Genomic DNA, 18,828 nt, shown 5'->3' with positions numbered 1-18,828 from the left:
GATCACGGAAAACGTAGGGAAACCCAGCTCCAACTCTTGTGATACTACTACTGAGTTATCATGGCAATGCAGTTAGTCGCGTCGGGCTAAGTGCTAGCCTCCCCCTCCGAGCGGGAGCCCACTCCCCCTGAGATAAGACCACACTTAGACTCAGTCGCGAGATTGCACATACGTTTAGATTTCGAAGGCTTCCAGGTATGTAAGCCTGTTTGATGGCGACGAGACTCAGGGAAGTTTGGAGAGAGCCATGGCAAGACCTGACCATGGAGATCATTAGACAGAGAGAAGCGAATGAGATGATGCTATTACTAAAAGTGATGTCCCAGAAGGGAAGGTCTATCTAGCAAAAGAGGCGGTTAGCGCTGACACCTCAGGCACCCACCTATCACTGTTGGCTTCCAATGGGCGACGTCTACACCTTGATGCTTTCAAGATACCGTAACCTATGCGGTCACTTGCATAAACTCCGGTACCTAGGGTGTATGCCATACCAATACTCAGCGGTTGCCTATGTGGTAGCTTTCATTATAGAACAGGGACCAAATATAATATAGCAGTAGAACAATAGCGGTTTAGCAAAGGATGGGGGCTTGCCCTGCTGCCTCGATGTGTATGTGTACGTTCAACGTATTGAAAGTTTCTAATTTGAACATTTATCTTCCTAGCCATCCTCCACAAGGAGGTTAGCCTAGTGGAAAACGGGCGGAGAATACAAGTGGAAAAGAGCCAAGAATGGGTGGAAAACAGGCGGAGAATGCGTGGACATGTTTCAGGGCCCGAGCGAGGGATCTGCACGGGGTAGTGTGGCTGATATGAGACCCACGTAGAGAACTCGGGACTTTGTTGTTACCCCAATTGAAAAATTCGGATGCATAGGAAGCTAGAGGTAATGAGAGTTCCATGGTCTTTGTTCAGAGACCGCTATCAGCCTCCTAGTAGTAGGGCCCTCACTAGCGAGACTTCGGCAGTTATCCCGGACTTCACTAGCTTATGGCCGGGATTGCGACCAGTCCTGCACCGTGACGAACTCATAACTTCAAACAAAAAGTCAAAATCAAATTAGTGGACGGCTCCAAAAAGTCATGGCGGGTAATAAACATTGTAGCTATATTTCCCACTCCGAAGGCATTCTAGCTACTATTTGAGCCTGAGTTAAGCCACCAAGTTTGCCAACTGGGAGGAAAGGGAGCTCAACTAAACATCTGGGAGTTCCTGCCTCGATACTCAAACTACTGCTGGTATGGTGCATCGGGATCGTAGTTATTACCCCATATTCGAGTGGGGTGTCCTTGCGCAGCTGGCATGTAGCCATTTCTAGGCTCCAATTCCAACACAACTACATCGTTCCGACCGCTCCTTTTAAGAAAGCATCCCGGCACGTACAAACTCTGCTGGGGACCAATTACCCAATACCTGCCAATGTTATAACCATTGACGTAAACCACACCTTTGGTTATGCCCTCGAGGTGCAGGAATGTATCCCGTGCAGAGTCGTCGTCTCCAGCCACGGTGCTTTCCAAGATTCCGGCGAAGAACACTGGAGACGTAAGAGATCCTAACTTGCGCTCTACCTCGTCGTGTGAACGAGAAGATAAAGTAGTGCCTGCGACGGATCTCACATGACTCGGCAGGGAGACGAGTGGCAGTGAATACATGGACCAATCTCGCAGGATCACCCCACTGACGGTGACATTCCCCACAATGCCCTTCCTCTGATCGTCCATGTATTGCTGGAAACTGACGCGGCCGAGATTTTCTACCAGCAGCTGCAGTGTATCACCTGGCGAGAGCGATACGTCAATTGGCGGCGGGTTGTTGTAAATCATGTCCTGGACTCCTCTGCGTTCGCCGTTGACGAAAACAATTATGCGGTCCCGCGGATAGTCGCCTGCAACAACAGGGCCTTTGATGGCTGACCTTACCGTATGCTCGTAGAGGACATATCCGTATGACTGGTTTAATTGCTCCATGTACATCGGGTCAGAAGACTGAACTTTTGGTTCACCAAGATTCTGAAAGAGACTTGCGACAGGAGAAAGATGCATCTTTGGCGTGCTCATCAATGGCACATTGATCGGTATCGACGGGAGGCTAGTCGAGTCTCTGCCATAGTCTTCAATGAGGCTCCTGAGGGTGCTGTAGAGACTGGTAACACGACCTGACTCATCAAGAGGCGCGCCATAGTCGTAACTGGTAGTAACAGGGTCCAAGTAGCCATTTCCATCCCATAGACAAGAGTTGTCAAATTCCCAATTTGTGCCGCCATGAAACATGTAAAAGCTGATTGAGTTGTTGCTTTGGAGCACATATTGGATGTCGTCGTTGGCGTACAGAGACTGGAAGTAGGTACCGCCGGCCATGACATGCGTCGCGTTGGTACCCCAACTGTCAAACCAGGTTGTGTAGTACTCGCCATCGAGCAGTGGTCCAGCGCTTGAAGGATACTCGGTGAAAGACTGTCGAGCCTCGAAGCCGCTCACTGCTTGGCCATCTACTTCAGCCAGTACCCCTGGTACGACGGACTGTTCCAGGTTCTGAACGTTTCCGCTATCCGTTGAATACAGAGTGATATCAAAGTTACTGCGTAGGCTATCTCTGAGAGCCTCGATGTATTGGTGGTTTGATGACTGACTTTCACCATTGACTTGTGCAAAGCTGCCGAATTCATTTTCAACTTGGCACATGATCAGAGGTCCTCCGTTTGTAACCTGCAATGGGCCCAGCCTCTCTCCGATATGATCAAAGTAGCTCTTAGTTGCGTTAATAAAGGGCGCGTTATTGCGTCGAATCTGCATATAAGGAATCTCTTGCAGCCAAGATGGGAGGCCGCCCCACTCATGCTCGGCACCGATATACGGACCAGGGCGGACGACTGCAGCGAGACCGACTTTTTTTGCAAGCTCAAACCAGGCAGCGATGTCGTTGCCACTTGAAAAGTCCCATTCTCCTGGACGTGGCTCCAGTTTGTTCCAGTAAATGTAGGAAAATACGGTATTCAAGCCCATTGACCGAGCTTTGGACAGACGATCTTCCCAGTACTGACGCGGAACTCGCTGGGGATCCATCTGACCACCAATGATCTGGTAGGGGCTTCCATGAAGGTAAAATGTGGAATTGTCATATGTGAAGCCGGTATTGATGTTTTGCATGGACGCATGCCCTGTGGGGCATGAAGCTAAGATCAAGGCTGCCAACAAGGCGGTAACACGGGTGCTGGCCCAATGCCGAGGTGCATGTGTGAAAAACATGGCTTCTGACCAACAGCTTGATGATTAGGTGCGAAGAGTGCCTGGACCGGAATGAAAGCTGCATGAGAAGTAGAAAGATGAAGCTCGAAGGCAAACAGGGCCCTCGATGTATCTATATCCCAGTCAACTAACTAATGGCTACCCTGCGTGGCTGTGAAATCTGAGACCTACTCCGCAATTAAAATCTTTCTTTCAGCGCCTCCGAGCCATGCCGAGCGCCTTGCAGTATAGCGTGAATGCAAAGTCACGTCGATACATGCATACAGACCCGCATTCTCCACCATTGATGGAGCAGGGTAGTCCGGGGTCCGGAGGATCTTGCGGAAAGACGGGTAAATAAAAGCTGGCTGAGTATCCCGTCGGGTAGTTCGCCGTAGCGCAATCCTTTATATAATTTACCGGAACTCATTTTACGCATCCTAACAGTCGCCGATCATTTGGTTGGGCAAGCAAAATACTTACCAGGCAAAATGTGGTATTCTATCCTGGATAGCCACTGAGGAGATATGAGGCGATGGTGATGCTGATCTACCGACGGAAGAAGGCGAATAGCCACATACGGTCAGGATAATGCCTCCCATGTCGGCTCGCCCTTTTGCGAAGATTACTCTGGTGTCAAGCTAATGAATGTATTGTAGTGACGGTGGTGTCATTGTAAATGTCCCTTTACCAAGGGGAGGTGAAGCTCATGTATTCTGGATGTGACACCGAGTTAGTACGGCGCTCCTTTGGAATCGCTGGTGGTTGCTGGTGCCCGAAGGCTGAGGTCCACGTGAGTACTGTTCAATACTGGCACCAGGTCAATTGGCCGCGTTGGCTTGACATGCAATTCAGCGACTGATGAACAATATGGATAACTGCGTTGGGGCTGTCGAACAAGGCAGTATATTAGATAGGCGTTAAAAATTAGGGGTTCAGTTTCCGCCACGCAACACCTCTCACGGGATTTCAAGATTCTTTGCGGATTTTTGAACACGATCGGGGAAAATGAACTGTACATAAGTTGAGTATTCTGCATGTGATCTTGCTGTGGCCTTGGACATTGCAACGAGCCAGGACGAAAATATACATGTTCATTTCCTTATAAGATGAGAACGTCTCCAACCGCCGTCATTCGATTTGCAGAACACATTGTAACGGACAACCTCCTAACCTTTCTGAAAAGCCATTTCTACCAAGCCCGTGTTAGTGTGTACACTTTGCCTTGAGTGGTATCAAACTCGACATGGCCTTTTTCACTCTGTAAGCCGGCACCCTTCACCGTGAATTCTGATCCTCCAAGGCTTCCAACAGTAGCGTTGAGAGGCCGACCAAGGTTAGAGCGGATTTCAGCGCGGCTAAAGAGGCCGTCTTTCCACCAGATGCTGACCTCAAAGCCTCCCCTGGCACCCAAATTGGTCACGCTTCCCTCAGGCCACTCATGAGGTAGAGCCGGCAGGATATACATGGGATAAATAAACTCAGGTCCCTGTGACTGCAACAGCATTTCTGCAATTCCGGCAACTGCACCGACTAGTAGTCAAAAAATGAATGTTCAGCAAACCTAGCTTCTGCCATGGGTTTCACGAGATGGTAATGCTTGCACTTACGATTGCCGTCTATCTGGTACTCTCCATTGTTGAGGGTCCATGTCGCCCCAGAAGTTGCGACGTTGTTCAAAACCCTCTTGACCGAGTCGTATGCCATTTTTCCATTGCGGAGTCTTGCATAATAAATGATGGGCCTAAAATTTGAGTTAAGTGCCAAGCTCTGCAGCAGGTTATCGGCTTGGAGAAAGCTAACCATGCGTTCCACCACGAAACAACACTGTACGGATCCGATTGGAAAAACTCGATAGTCTTCTCCGCCATCGTGATCCATTCCGGTGGCGAGTCCCAGTAATTTATCTGAGCGAAGGGATGGAGCGCCAGCAGTGGAGCCATCATAGCTCCGTTGGATTGAACTGGTTCAAAATCCGCATACCACCACTGTCGGATTCGGCCAGACGTATCACCCAGAACGGGTGACCGGATTTTACTCAAAACAGTCTTGGCCCGCTCGACAAGGTATGTCGAGCCTAAGAGGTCAGAGGCCAGAAGGAAGTCTTTGTATATCTCTCGCAGTATCTGAAGCGGAAGACGAAATTTATCGGCTGTGGCCTTCAACCCATAACAGGTGGATCCTGCGGCAACGTACCTGATTATCAGATGTCGGACCAAAGGTCATCCCTCCTGTGACATTCTCAGGAGTGAGATACGAATTTTCTGGCGAAATACTAGGCGCGGTGACGAGGTACCCGTCTTTTTCGATGAGAAAATCGTTGAAGAACTCCACAAGCCCGGTCAAAATTGGCAACACCTGGTACCTCAAGAAGCCTTTATCCCCGGTAAAGCGATAGTGCTCGAACGCTTGAACCATGGGCCAGGCACCTCCTGTGGGCCAGAAGGTCCAGGTCGTGCCACTGCGATCTTTTAGTCAGTGAACCGTAATCTCTGCGCGCCAACGCTTGGCAGCTACGCACTTGTACCACGGAGCGGTATCTCCCCAGAGGTCGTTGTTCGTGTGGGCTACCCAGCCGCTGCAGTTATACAGAGCCTTTGCAGTGATACCACCATTAGGCATCACACGCCGCTGGGTGAAGTCGAATAGCGGTTGCTGAAGGTCCGATAAGCCAACCAAATTAGCCTGCCAATGAAACATTTCCACGTTGAGGTCTGTTGTGAATGCGCCATCCCATGCTGGATCATCGTTGTTGTTCCATATACCGACGAGGTTTGGCGGTAAAGATCCTGGGCGACTGCTGGAAATGTATAAGTATCGTCCAAACTGGAACAGGTTTACCACAAGCCCAAGGTCGCCGGTGGAGTTGAACGCGGCATATCTCAGATTTGTATCCTTAGCCGAGCTGGCCGAGACAGAACCAATACTTAACGATGTTCGGTCAAAGTATTGACGGAAGTCGCTGATATGGCGTTTTTGAAGTAGCGAGAAGCCTCGGCGGTGCGCGTTAGCTACCTGGGAAGAGACCAGCTGATCCAGGTCGTTGGGCGATGCATTCTCATTCCAGTAATCAGTCTCCACCGATATTAGTATAGTTGCCTCGCTTGCATTGACCACTGAGATGATGTTTTCGGTGATCGAGACTTGGCCTGGGGAAGAGTTAATATCGCGTTGCGCGGATATGATCGGCTGGCGCCTCGACAATGTTTCTCACCATCAGGGCTGGTAACAAAAATCTGGCCCGCGTAATGAGGAGGGCCGTCCACAGGCTCGGCATTGACTGTCACAGTGTTTTTGCCGTTGCTATAAACACAACCATTCCGCGTGCTTTCGTTCAGTCCAAGCCGATTCCAACGTGCAGAGAACGAAAGCGCTTTCTTCATAGTTGAGGTAATTCTCCCTATGATAACCTTGTCGGGGTAGCTGGCGAAGAAGGTCCTTTCAAAAACCACGCCATCAACATCATACGAAATGGACACTGTCGCATTCTCCATATCCAGAACCCGGCTATAGTGAGAGTAGTTGCCATGGTCGAAGTGAAGGGCCACATCACCAAGAAAAGCATAACTTCGACCAGTCTGCGGGTTCGAAACCATGTTGACGATGGCCTCATGTTGAGCCCCGGTGATATCTCCATTTAACAGAGACCTCTGAACAGAAGGGAGATGGCCTAGTCCGATTTTGCTAATACGGTCTACTTCTGGTCCGGACCATATAGAGTCTTCATTGATTGTGATGACCTCTTCAACGGGCTGGCCGTAGATGGCCCCACCTAGCCTACCATTGCCTTCATTGCAGAGACGTCAATGCTCATATCGAACTTGCATATCTATCAGGGTGGATGATCTCATCGTTTGACTTACCAATTGGGAAGGCGTTCACGAACTCCTTCGATGTATTGCCGATTTTGCCTGGCGAACCGAACTTGAGACGAAGATTATTTGGGTCCGTGGCGGCTGAAACAAATTGAAGCAGCTCGCAAAAGGTCACTATTGTCTTGAAAGCCATCCTGATAGCCTCGGGCATTGAAAATTACTCAAGCAGTTAGTAAATAACGACCTTGCTCGCAGGCCAGTCGGGGCCAGGTGTACTGTTGTTATAATGTTGTCTAGCTCAGCTTGCCCGGGTAAAATCCAGCAAGCCTTACGTCAAAACAATTTGCCGTCGGGTTTGAGGCCGTGGCGTGAGTTGTTTTCCATCCAGGCAATGATCTCCAGTCACTTCCAGAAAGACCAGTATACCTTCCGCTTCATCTTCCGCCACCAACCCTCGGTCCATCCTAACCCCATATGCGATGTGGAAATTGGGGGTGCATTAATTCGCGTTAGGCCTCGTTAGATGTCGTGTGCAAGACGAGGGCAATTTTCATTTCGTCCCAAGTTCCCTTTGACCAAGCCGGGACAGAGCCAACGCCGACCACCACCGGGGTCATTGCCGATTTCTCCATCCCGACGCAACCTGCTTACCGTCGCCCAATTGGGAGGTCTTTCTCAGTTGTCACTGAGAACATTACTTGACGGTAGGACGCTGGCCAAAGGCTACTTCTGATATTTACATACTATCTCTTGTCGCTATTGCCACATCCGAAAGTAATCTTTGGGTCCTATAATTTTCGCGAGCGACTGGCCGGTAACACAGCTCAAGTTTTGCGAGCTCTACAATAATCTAAATGCGCACATTCGCACCGGAATCAGTGCCCAACATGGTCATAGTTGCAATAGGGCTACTGGTAGCATCACAGCTTCAGTCCCGTTCATTTCAGAGGGCTGAAAAAAGATTTAAGAGAGACAAGTAACTTTGAGCAGTCCATATGTCGAATATGCTACCTCCAAACAATACGTGCAGCAAGATGACGGTTATGATCGGAACAACTGCAAGGACTATCCCTGAAAGCCAATCCACAACAAGACAAGCTGCTGGTCATGCTCATCAGCATAAGATCTAGCTATTATTTTACGAACACCCAGTCAGCGCGTTCAGTCTTTACATTTAACTCAAATCACTTACTGTAGGACCGGCCGGACATTCCTGCTGGATTCATTCCGGCGTGAGCGTACTGACTGGTCTTGGCCCCTGGGGGTTCAGAGACAATGAACTATTCAGGCAGAGAAATTTGAATCCTCTACTTCTGTTATCATTCGTACTACTCGAATTGGCGCAGCGATGGGGCTAGCGACATGACAGAAAGCCGCGGAAATGACAATGTGTCTACCAACCCTACCGTCGGCTAATTTCCTGTCAAGATCAATTTTAAAAGTCTTTGCGTTCGCTTATTATTTTCAAGTCAGTACGTTTCGGGTCCGCCCTTAGGACTGGTGGGATACTTCCAGGAGTGCCTCCGGCACCTGCTCCGCGGCGCCGGTTTACGCTCGCTGAGGATACCCCGCGTTACCATAACGAGGATAGCTGTGGCTTAACCACCGGACATAGGCAGAGGTGACTAATAATGCAGGGTTAACTCAGGAAATTGACGTTCAATGGGTTCTCCGCTGCCTTGCGAATTCATGTGGTGACGAAGGCATGCACGGATAGACAAGTCGTGACCCAGGCAAGTGGAATTCTTGTTATGGCGTACTTTGTCTGACGTTGCTAGGGCTGTCTCTCATCGCCTGGACTCGCAAAAGTCCCGCTTACGCGAACGATCTAAAGACCCATGACCATCAAATGGCCAAAGTACCAGGCCCATCCCTCCTGTCGGAGGCATACACAACTGTCCGTCAGTCGCAGGTGTTCACTAGGCCCATGTTAATACATAACTTCAGCTCCTTATTCGTGGTGGAGGCCACAAAGATAGCTCTATCATGGCCCATATGACAACCAATGGTCATGCGGACACAGTTATATATTACGAAGATAGTAGCCGGCTTGAGACAATTATACGGAACATTTGGGGCCTGTATACCCACAGGCATAGCAGTTGGGCAATTATCCCGGCGCAATTTAGACATATAAAACACGCTTTGGTCATGGCCACTGTCAGCAGGCTATTGTACTTCCAAATAAAACGTGGCAATTGGAATAGACGACGAAAGCCTTTGTATGAACTCTGCTTCAGCACGGTTTAGAGCGAAGACATGATGAGCACATGTCTTGTGCCCCTTCAAACATATAGTGCTGCCTTGACATGGTCAGAGTTCTTCAGCCCCTCGATGACTTATACCTGGACCTGATGCTCCCCTGCGCCTTCAACTAGAACCGCCGTGCCACCGGGTACAGAAATTCTTACATTCTTGGAGGGCCGCTGCGCTGGCTCGTAGATTGATCGGGTTGACAATTTTGCCTTCCTTCCATTGGAACGAGACTGACCAGCCTCTCCTGACGCAAACATCCTCGACCCGTCCCTGCTTCCAGTCCGGCGGAAGAGATGGCAGCAGCGTCACGTATACAGTGTCGTTGTCCTCGAACTGGAAGTGCGACTGAACGAGACACTCCAGGATCCCAACGCAGCCGCCAAAGTTGCCATCGATTTGGAAAGGGGGGTGGTTGTCGAGCATGTTCGGCAGTGTCGACGTTGTGAGGAGGTTGTGGAGGTGCTGGCCACAGCCGTCAGGGTCGGGCAGATGGGCGTGCAAATTAATAAGCCAAGCACGACTCCAACCTGTATGGCCACCACCGTGCGCGGCGCGATGGGCCAGAACATTCCTGGCAGCATCCAATAAAGCTGGATCATTTCGTAATGAGTCACCCGGATAGAGTCCAAATAGGTGTGAAGTGTGTCTGTGGCCAGGCTCGAGCTCGCCATAATCCCTCAAACCCCACTCCTGGATCCGACCAGCAGGGCTTATGATAGGTTGTAGGAGACGACCCAGTGCATCTCGAACCTTTGAGAGAATATCACTCTCGGCTGCCGGAGTGCGGAGGGTTTCCTCACTCCAAACATACAGCCTGAAAGCTGTCCGGACTAGATCAATATCCATTACTGAGCCTTCGCAAAAAATGCCAGCTTCACCAGATGAATCGATATACGAATTTTCGGGAGACAAAGATGGGTTCGTAACAAGATATTGGCCGCAGTCCGAAGGGATCAGGAAGTCAAGAAGAAATTCAACAGCGCCCCTGAGTATAGATCTCAATCGCTGATGGAGGGTTGGATCATAATGGTAGTGCAGTAGCTGAACCACATCATTGCAGATCCACACTCCGCCAAAGGGCCAGACTGTGGCTGGCAACCACCTATCCTGCGGGTCGGTATCGGCCCATATGTCGGTGTTGTGGTGGCAGCACCAACCGCGACAGCCGTACATCACCTGCGCCGTCTTTCGACCTCTTTCCGCCATGCGTTCCAGTAATTCCACGAGAGGAATCATGCATTCGGCCAGTCCACAGACAGGGGCTGGCCAGTAATTCATCTGGGTGTTGATATTGATAGTATATTTTGAGCCCCAAGGCGGTGTGAACGAATTGTTCCAGATACCTTGAAGATTTGCTGGTAGAGGTTTGTATCCGTCGCGGCTGCTGGAAATCAGCAAATACCGGCCGTAGTTGTGATACAAAGCGAAGAGACCCGGGTCGTGATGGTCTAGAATACGTTTGTCGGTGGGTACATTGTTTGCGTCGGGCGACATCCTGAGACTCATGCGGCCGAACAGTGACCGGTAATCTTCGACATGAGCTGACAATGCTGCCTCCCAAGATTTGCACAATATGGAAAGAACGTTATTCATAGCTTCGGCCTCAACGTTTTTGCAGCGATATCTCGTCTGTGCGCCGAGGGCAACCTTGCAGGATGCAGAGTTGACGATCAAGGAATTTCCACAAACCTCGATTGAGCCGTCGTCATCACAGACGACGCCGAGCGCCAAGCACAAAGGGTTGCTTCCGCGCCCGCCTGGTGTTGCATGTAGGACGATTGTGTTGTCTATCGCACGGTTGGTGTCGACGAAGTCATTTGTCTGGTGTTCCACCTCGTTCGACCTAGCTAGCCTTAGAACAAGGCGGATTTTCCTGCCCGACGTGATTCTCATCAACATGGCTTGGTCAGGATAACTAGCAATAATTTCTCGCTTAACATTAATGGGACTAGAGTTGCCACCCTGTGCTGCCACCTGGTAAGAGATAGACTGAGTGGCATTCCCCAAGTCAAGGACACGACGGTAATTTGTAACCTCCTGGTTGACATCTCCGTAGTCGAAATCAATGTGACAGGTTCCCAGTGGCTCGTAGTGCCGCATACTTGTCGGCGCGCCGTAAAACGCTGTTGTCATCAGCTTTTCGACCTCGCGATGGAGCCCGTTCCGAATGAACTGGCGCAAGCGCGGTAAATTCTCGAGGGCATTTCTTGGCGTGCGATCTTGCGGCCCCCCGTACCACACCGAGTCCTCATTCAAACTCAGGAGCTCGGTGTCGGTCCGCCCATGGATCATGGCACCAAATCGGCCATTGCCGACAGGAAGCGCCTGTGCCCACTCGGCAGCGGGCGTGGTATAGTGCAGTTGGAGCGACGGATCAGGTTCATATGCTGCCATTGTATTTGGCCGCTTAGGAAGCTACTGCCACAGCCCGTTCTGTTCTTCTTATGCCGGAGTACTGCGGATAGAGGCGAGCAGGTAGAATGTTGAGAGAAATGCCCGCATACGAAGGTAAGACGTCGTCAAGTATGCGAAAAAGCAGCATTGGTCAAGAGCTGCAGCTCAAATCAGGTGAACTTGTGGTCTGTTTCACCAGCAATCTGTGGCTGCTGACAAGGCTATAAATATTCACCGAATCCGACCATCTGAATCCTCACCTGGCTTTTCGCCTTTCCGCTCTCGTCAGGCGCTTGGTCAGACTTTGACTCCGACTCCGTGTAGCGCTTTTCTCACAGCTGTTCCCATTAAACCCGTGACTAAGCGCCACGCCTTCATGGGACGAAGCCGACTGGACGCTCTGGCTCAAATATCCGACGGGTAATTTCAAGGGATGAAGACTAGAGAGGTTGCCCAAAAACATTCGTAGGGATACACGCCCCTAACGACCTCCATGCATCCTTGAATGTGAAAGTACTCCAGGCTCCGCGCTCCAAGGGGCTGGTCGTCCGTTTGCAGATCCCAAACGTTTGCCAACTCATTTTAATCTACATTTCGAGAGGGCTGTCTCCATCCCTTTCTTGCCATCACTGCACACACGTGCAACATATTGCCGTCATGGCTTTTCCAGCATAGCCACCAGATTGGGCCAACCTGAAGGTACTCCAACGTAACCGTCTGCCTGCATGAGCACACTTCTTCCACTATCACGATGAGGATGCCACGTTGAGTTTTGAGCGCGAGTACAGTAAGTACTACCAGAGCCTCAATGGCGTCTGGAAGTTCCATTATAGCACGTTGCCTTTCGAAGCGCCAGCTTGAGAAGATGCAGATGTTGCGTCCCTCTTTGTTCCCTACGAATGGCCTCAGGAGACTTGACCGCGCAGCTCACCCGCTAGACGTCCGCCAGGTTGTTGAGCTGCGGCTGTCGTTGGATTACGCCGAACAAAGTCTCGGCTCAGGCTCCTGTGGTTCTCCGCCGTCTTAAAAACCCGATGTTGTATGCCAGGCCGTTTGAGTTCCAGACTGGTTTCACCTTGGTATGAAGATATCGTCACCTGCAAGGGCTGGAACAGTAAATTTACAGCTTGGGAGCGTATGAAAAACATTCCAGATAGAATATTCGCAGGATTTTCAGCAATTAGACCCAATGCAAAACGCACTTCTACTATTGGCTCTCACTCTGTAAGGGTCAATCGGATACAACGGCGAAATCCTCGCAGTCCTGACAGAGTCTCGCAGGGAACAGTTTGAGCGATATCTAGACGCTGGTTGAAAGCAAGACTATTAGCAGACGACAATCTTATGATATCTTTTCCTGCGCAGAAGACATATGATCTATTTCGTGAACTCGAATTCCATTGGATTGCTTTTCAACTTTGAAGTTAGACACTAGTTATATTGGAGATAGTAAGAGGCTTGATTCCCGCGGATTCGATTTGATGGCACGGTTAGGGCTGAGCAATTGATAAATATCACCAAGCTATGTTGCCAAAATAGTACTAACAGACGCACTAAGGATTGCCTGTGGCAGCAAAGCCAGAAAGCATTCGCACATATATCACGAAAGACGGTAGAGCAGTGTGCCGTACCCCAAACCGTCATAACCGCCGCTGTCGCCACCATAGTCACCACCACCACCCTCCACGCCGTCCGTCGAATTGCCGTTAACCATGTCGCGGTAGAGCCCTGTCCACGACGCATCCATCCCCTTCACTCCAGCATAGTGGGCATATATGAGCTCGAATCCTGGGCGTATCGCGTAGCGTGAGCCGCTCGCAACCTCCGTGAAATTGCCCTCATCGGAACTATAGGCTGTGAATGGGACGTCCTGACCTACGTTGTACTTGGAACAGTATTCAGATCTATTCTCGGTCAGTATGGGGTCGGCCGAAATTTGGCTGTTAGTTGGCTTACGCCGCTAGAATTTCGTTGTTATAGGCGGCGAATATGTCGTCCCCTTGGTTGTATGCCTGCTGTGCGAGAACACCGTATAGCGCGAAGTCGAGAGTTGCGTGGCCCTGGTCACGTCCAGCCTCCTGGCCCTCAACAAGGGGTTTATTGGTTCCAGATTCGGTAAAATTGGCTATGTCGAAACGAGGCAAAGCGCCTGTGGATGGTCCCGTCAGAGCGTAATTAAGTGCATAGTCATACAGGGTCTGATTGTCGTTGAAGACTCCAATGGCCATCATGGCCGCCAAATTGCAAATGTCCCAGTTGGCGAAGAAGTGAACATCGTCCTGGCCATAGTGTGTATTCAGAAAGTACAGGCTCTCGGCAACAAAAACATCATCGAACATGGAAGCCAAGGCTGACTGGTCAGACGAGCTCCAGCCGCTATAACTGCGCAGGATTTCAGCAGCATTTGCTAGCTGATAGCCGTAGATTCCTACTGCAAGAGCAGCGTCCGATGTGCCGGTTATGTCGGTTAGTGTCGAGGCCCACGCATTCAGCACGTTAGCTGCAGCGTCTCCGTATGCCGAATCGTTCCCAATTCTCCAACGAAGAGCTAGCTGATAAGCGGCCGCGGCATCGTTATAGAGGGCCTGATAATTCTCGGCATGAGTTCCGTCGTACCCGCGGTAGACAATAGATTGCGGGTTTGGTGTATAAGTTGACTGGCAATGAGAGTTATTAAGCATCAGCTGCCAGTCGGTATACCACGGTTCAGATTGATCGACGACCAACGCAGAAATGCGTTCAAAGTCAGCATCTGTGTGTAGAAGACCAGGATGAACAAAGGCCCGGGAAACGGTCGCGAGAATTGCTATAACACAAACGACTTGAGAAGCCATGGTTGGAAGGAGGCGGGTATTGTTCTCCGTCTATGGAATGACGTTCTTGGGCTGTGGAATGTCTTTATTGTGAGGGAAGCGGGGGTCTGGAGCTTTTTATATCCTAATTTTTATAGAATTCTTCCATTAGAGAACACACTTCATCACCATCGGATGTGTCACCGGTCCTTTGTCCGCTCGCGAATTACCATGTCAACGTGCTGCTAAGAAGTATGTAATATACTTGCCCATAAAACGTTTGAGTTGATTCATACAGTTACCAGTTTCATACTGATAATTTGGGAGAGATCTTCATATCCTGCGTAACAGACGGCTGTGTGGCGAAATTAAGGAGACTATGCGGGGTCAATCTCGGGAACGCAGAATGTCCCGTCGGTTAATTACCTCGCCACTGCTACGGAGCTCTGGGGGCCTTTTTCTATAGGTAACGGTGGGCGGAGTAGCTCCCGGCGAGCTTCCGAATGGAGCTCAAGCGCTACAAAGGTAGCAATGTTATGATGGGCCTGCCCGATAAAGGTGGGTTTTGGAGATTCCATGCCTCCTCATAACACTTGGGCAAGCTTCCGACTATAAAATAGGTTCGTCCTCGATCACCAGGTCCGGCCAGCGACGGCAACCACAACCATGACGAGCATAACATCCATCTTCATATTGTATCTCCTACGCTTCACTTACCTCATTGGCGTCTCGGCCACGGACAATAATCACGATGATAACGTTGTCAAGACATACTCCATCCCGGATGGGATAGCAATAATGGACTCGTATACCATACGAGCCCGGGCGGCGAATTCTGCTACCAGCAATCTCGTATCATCATACCAAGTACTTGCAGCTGAGGCTAACATAACCTCCGGGGCGGGAATTTATCACAACATGTCTGTTGCCTACTTTGACTTTTCCGGCACGGTCCATCTTTCCATCACCTATAACAACGGCCCGATTCAAAATGCTACCGTCAGGCCCCTGTCATACGGCATCAAACCGAGCGTGTCCGGCAATGTAGTCAGCTTTAGTCTGCACCGACCCAGGAACATTGTCGTTGAGGTCAATGGCAATATTTGGGATGTGCTCAACCTCATGACAAACCCGCTCGAGACTGACATGCCTGACCCCTCCGATCCTGACGTGCTCTACTTTGGCCCAGGCATCAATAATGGCTCAGCTACAGCAATGCAGTACATACAAGACGGCCTGCTCAATGTCCCTTCTAACAAGATTCTTTATCTTGCCGGCGGAGGGGTCCTGACAACAATCGTGCAGTTCAACAATGTTACGAACTCGCAGTTACGAGGAAGAGGTGTGGTAAAAAGCAGCGGCGGCAATATGCAAGTCGGCAACTCCACAGATATTATCGTCAGGGACGTCATCCAATTCAACAGCGGGCTCGTTATTGGTTCATCAAAGAGAGTTCTTGTGTCTGGTCTCCGGTCGTTCACTTGGGCTGGTAATGGTGACGGTATGGATCTGTTCTGTGACCAAGACGTGGTCGTAGAGAATGTGTTCCACCGCAACTCCGATGACAACGTAGCCATATACCAGCACCGTGACAACTGGTATGGCGACTCAAAGAACATAACCATTCGAGACTCTTCGCTGTGGGCCGACTACGCACACCCAATCAATATCGGAACACATGGAAATACCCAGAACCCCGAGACAATGGATGGCATCAAGATAGAGAATATTGACATATTGGATCATCGGGAGTATCAACTTTGGTACCAAGGATGCATTGCCATCAACGCCGGCGACAGCAATATGATACAGAACATCCACGTTGAAAATATCCGCGTCGAGAATTTTCGCCATGGCCAGCTCGTCAATCTGCGAGTCATGGACAATACCATGTACAACACCTCGCCAGGCCGGGGAATCAAGAATGTCTATATCAAGGACATGGTTTACAATGGCAACCATAGTCTCACGTCCCTCGTGCTGGGGTACGATCAAGAACACAACATAACTAATGTCGTCTTTGAGGGCCTGGAGATCAATGGGCTAACCATATGGGACGGGATGCAAAAGCCGGCTTGGTACAAGGAGTCGGACTACATACCCATGTTTGTGAATGAGCATGTGTTTAACATATCCTTTCTCCAGAGATGATGCTTTTGCAATCTGCTGCCCCATGGCTGCCGGCATTAAGCAAGAGTAGAGAATGAGTATATGATGGCTAGGGTTTCTTCTGACTTGGCTACCAGCTTGTGAGCTGTGCAATCTCTCGCAAAATTCCTATATAATTTCCTCTTCCTCTATGGCTCAAAAATCGGTTAGTAACATGGTGTAACATGTGAGGAACATTACTGGCATTAGTGGCGTCTTAGATCCGCCGGGATGTGACGACATGTCTAATTCTAAAGAAGGAAGGAAGTGACTGAAGTCATAAAAGCAGAGAACAGTAGTTAAGACTAAGAAAAGCTATTCAGGCAGACTTATCTATGAATTGATGAAGCCCGCCAGAACCTCATTGAATACCACGGAGACGGAAATCCGTCTTCTAGAGTTGTTGCATTAGGACTGGACGAGATGCAGCAAGTCATCAGGCGCGACGGAACCGACAAGAGATTTTGGGATATTCGCGGTCTTTTCAATACCCGAGCAGCGCGTTATCGAACTTTTCTCGTCACCTGCGTTGCGTGGTTTGCCCAGTTGGATCTGCCACCGACTAGCTACTACTTTCCATTAATGGGTATGACTCTTGCATTCGTAATAGATCATCGCTAAAAAAATGTTTTAGTGGAGTGACAGGGTGGAGGATTTCGTGGAGGCTGCTGGGTTCCGCCTGCAGCAGCCCAAATATTGTTTCCCCATCAACCTCACTTTGCCTCCCCGCACTTCTCAAACTCGCACCCTATGCCCGGAACACACAAATCCAAAGCTCGAGTGCGCACGCGCACTGGCTGTCTGGAGTGTCAGTACTCAATAGTCTTCTCGGGGAAGCGTATGTTGACCCAGCCTGTTGATTAGGTCGCAAGTGCCGCAAGAAATGCGACGAGTTCCGACCACAATGCCAGAGATGCCGTGGCAAAAGTCTTGCATGTACTTGGCCCACAGATGCCTCGCAGCCCATTGATGGCCGTCGACGAGAAGGACGGAGGTGGAGCGCCCCGACACGGGAGCTCGACGAGCATGAGTCTTTGAGGGACCACTTCGTCACGTCTGTGATGCCGCGGCTTGTGCGACAGAATTGCGTGCCTGAGTGCTGCGACCAATCTTATTTGCTTCGCCTGGCCCAGGAGTTCCCACCATTGATGGCTGTCTTGCTCGCAATGGCGGCTGCCGATCTGGGGAAGGACGCTGTAGCTACGGCGCGCTACCTGTATACGTTGCGCAGTCTACAGGATCGGATGGCGGATGCGCCTGACGCCGGTAACGAGGATGGTCTTTTGGCAACGGCAATCTTCTTGTGTTTATTTGAAGTAAGCGGGTTCCTGGATGAACTTCCTTTGAGCTAATGCTGGGAGTGGGGAATGCTAACAAGGAAGTATTGCAGAATCTCCGACCCGATGCGCCCCCAAACACAGCTGTGCATATCGGAGCAGCTGGTGCGCTTCTCTTCAAACGACAACCAGTCAAGGCCCTCCAAGGGGCAACTCAGCCTGCCGTTGTGTTTGAACGCATTTGCATCGAATCGTTTCTCTACCACAGTACGCTTATGATGCTATTTGACCCCTCTCTGGATGGAAATCCAACGGGCAGCATGGCGTCCTACTTGGCCAGTAGGATGGCAAATAATCGTGAAGACCCCACGACGCAGCCTATTCTGGACGAGCCATACCAGTTCTTCCTCATGATTGCAGATGTGACATGTCTGGCCAGGAAATCGCAGCCCCTGAATGTCATTGAACGTCAACAATGGACACGTTTGCAGGCCGGCGTTTTACAGTACGAGCAGCTCATCCGTGCAGATGACCCCTTAAAGAGCCTTTATGTGCGGGCCATGCGAGTCTTACTATTAAAGACGGATTGCATCCGGTCGGCAGCACAGAGAACAGCTGAGATACGGGCATTGGGCTGCGAAGGGCTCACACTTCTATCCCAGCTGGATCTTCAGCGATATTTGCTTAGTTATGCGCTCTGGCCTGTGGCTGTTATCGGTGCTATTTGCTTATATGAGGGCGAACAGCGTCTTGTACAGGGAAGAATTGCGCCTTGTACTCGAATGAGGCGTGGGCAGTCTGTGCGACTACTGGCGCGGCTGAAACGCATATGGGCGTCACCAACGGAAAACCAAGGAGATATGATAATACGACGATTACAAATTTTGCTCGACTCATCCTGAACTGATATGTTATTGTA

General features: G+C 50.3%; 6 protein-coding genes across 6 annotated transcripts; 2 read left to right on the top strand and 4 right to left on the bottom strand.

The window, feature by feature from the left end:
• Positions 1 to 1,229: 1,229 nt before the first annotated feature.
• On the bottom strand, positions 1,230 to 3,149 carry N7474_001693 (uncharacterized protein; the record flags this gene model as incomplete). Its single annotated transcript, XM_057193108.1, has 1 exon — positions 1,230 to 3,149. One exon carries the CDS (start codon positions 3,147 to 3,149, stop codon positions 1,230 to 1,232), a length of 1,920 nt encoding a protein of 639 aa, XP_057058061.1.
• A 1,270-nt stretch (positions 3,150 to 4,419) lies between these two features.
• On the bottom strand, positions 4,420 to 7,253 carry N7474_001692 (glycoside hydrolase family 95 protein; the record flags this gene model as incomplete). Its single annotated transcript, XM_057193107.1, has 7 exons — positions 4,420 to 4,760; positions 4,838 to 4,971; positions 5,031 to 5,353; positions 5,424 to 5,688; positions 5,749 to 6,376; positions 6,442 to 7,014; positions 7,091 to 7,253. 7 exons carry the CDS (start codon positions 7,251 to 7,253, stop codon positions 4,420 to 4,422), a joined length of 2,427 nt encoding a protein of 808 aa, XP_057058060.1.
• A 2,159-nt stretch (positions 7,254 to 9,412) lies between these two features.
• On the bottom strand, positions 9,413 to 11,692 carry N7474_001691 (glycoside hydrolase family 95 protein; the record flags this gene model as incomplete). Its single annotated transcript, XM_057193106.1, has 1 exon — positions 9,413 to 11,692. The coding sequence occupies one exon, from the start codon at positions 11,690 to 11,692 to the stop codon at positions 9,413 to 9,415; it is 2,280 nt and encodes a 759-aa protein (XP_057058059.1).
• A 1,600-nt stretch (positions 11,693 to 13,292) lies between these two features.
• Positions 13,293 to 14,526, bottom strand: N7474_001690 (putative GPI anchored protein; the record flags this gene model as incomplete). Its single annotated transcript, XM_057193105.1, has 2 exons — positions 13,293 to 13,596; positions 13,649 to 14,526. The coding sequence occupies 2 exons, from the start codon at positions 14,524 to 14,526 to the stop codon at positions 13,293 to 13,295; spliced, it is 1,182 nt and encodes a 393-aa protein (XP_057058058.1).
• A 624-nt stretch (positions 14,527 to 15,150) lies between these two features.
• Positions 15,151 to 16,635, top strand: N7474_001689 (putative endo-polygalacturonase; the record flags this gene model as incomplete). The annotated part of the gene is made up of 1 exon (XM_057193104.1): positions 15,151 to 16,635. One exon carries the CDS (start codon positions 15,151 to 15,153, stop codon positions 16,633 to 16,635), a length of 1,485 nt encoding a protein of 494 aa, XP_057058057.1.
• Positions 16,636 to 17,278: 643 nt separating this feature from the next.
• On the top strand, positions 17,279 to 18,811 carry N7474_001688 (Zn(II)2Cys6 transcription factor; the record flags this gene model as incomplete). Its single annotated transcript, XM_057193103.1, has 3 exons — positions 17,279 to 17,440; positions 17,505 to 17,948; positions 18,023 to 18,811. Coding segments are annotated over 3 exons (1,395 nt in total), but the record flags the coding sequence as incomplete, so codon positions are not given.
• Between the last annotated feature and the right edge of the window lie 17 nt (positions 18,812 to 18,828).

This window comes from Penicillium riverlandense (genome assembly GCF_028828495.1).
Source record: "Penicillium riverlandense strain IBT 135883 chromosome Unknown utg000001l_segment0_segment0, whole genome shotgun sequence".
NCBI lineage: Eukaryota > Fungi > Ascomycota > Eurotiomycetes > Eurotiales > Aspergillaceae > Penicillium > Penicillium riverlandense.
This window is presented reverse-complemented; position numbering and strand designations above follow the sequence as displayed.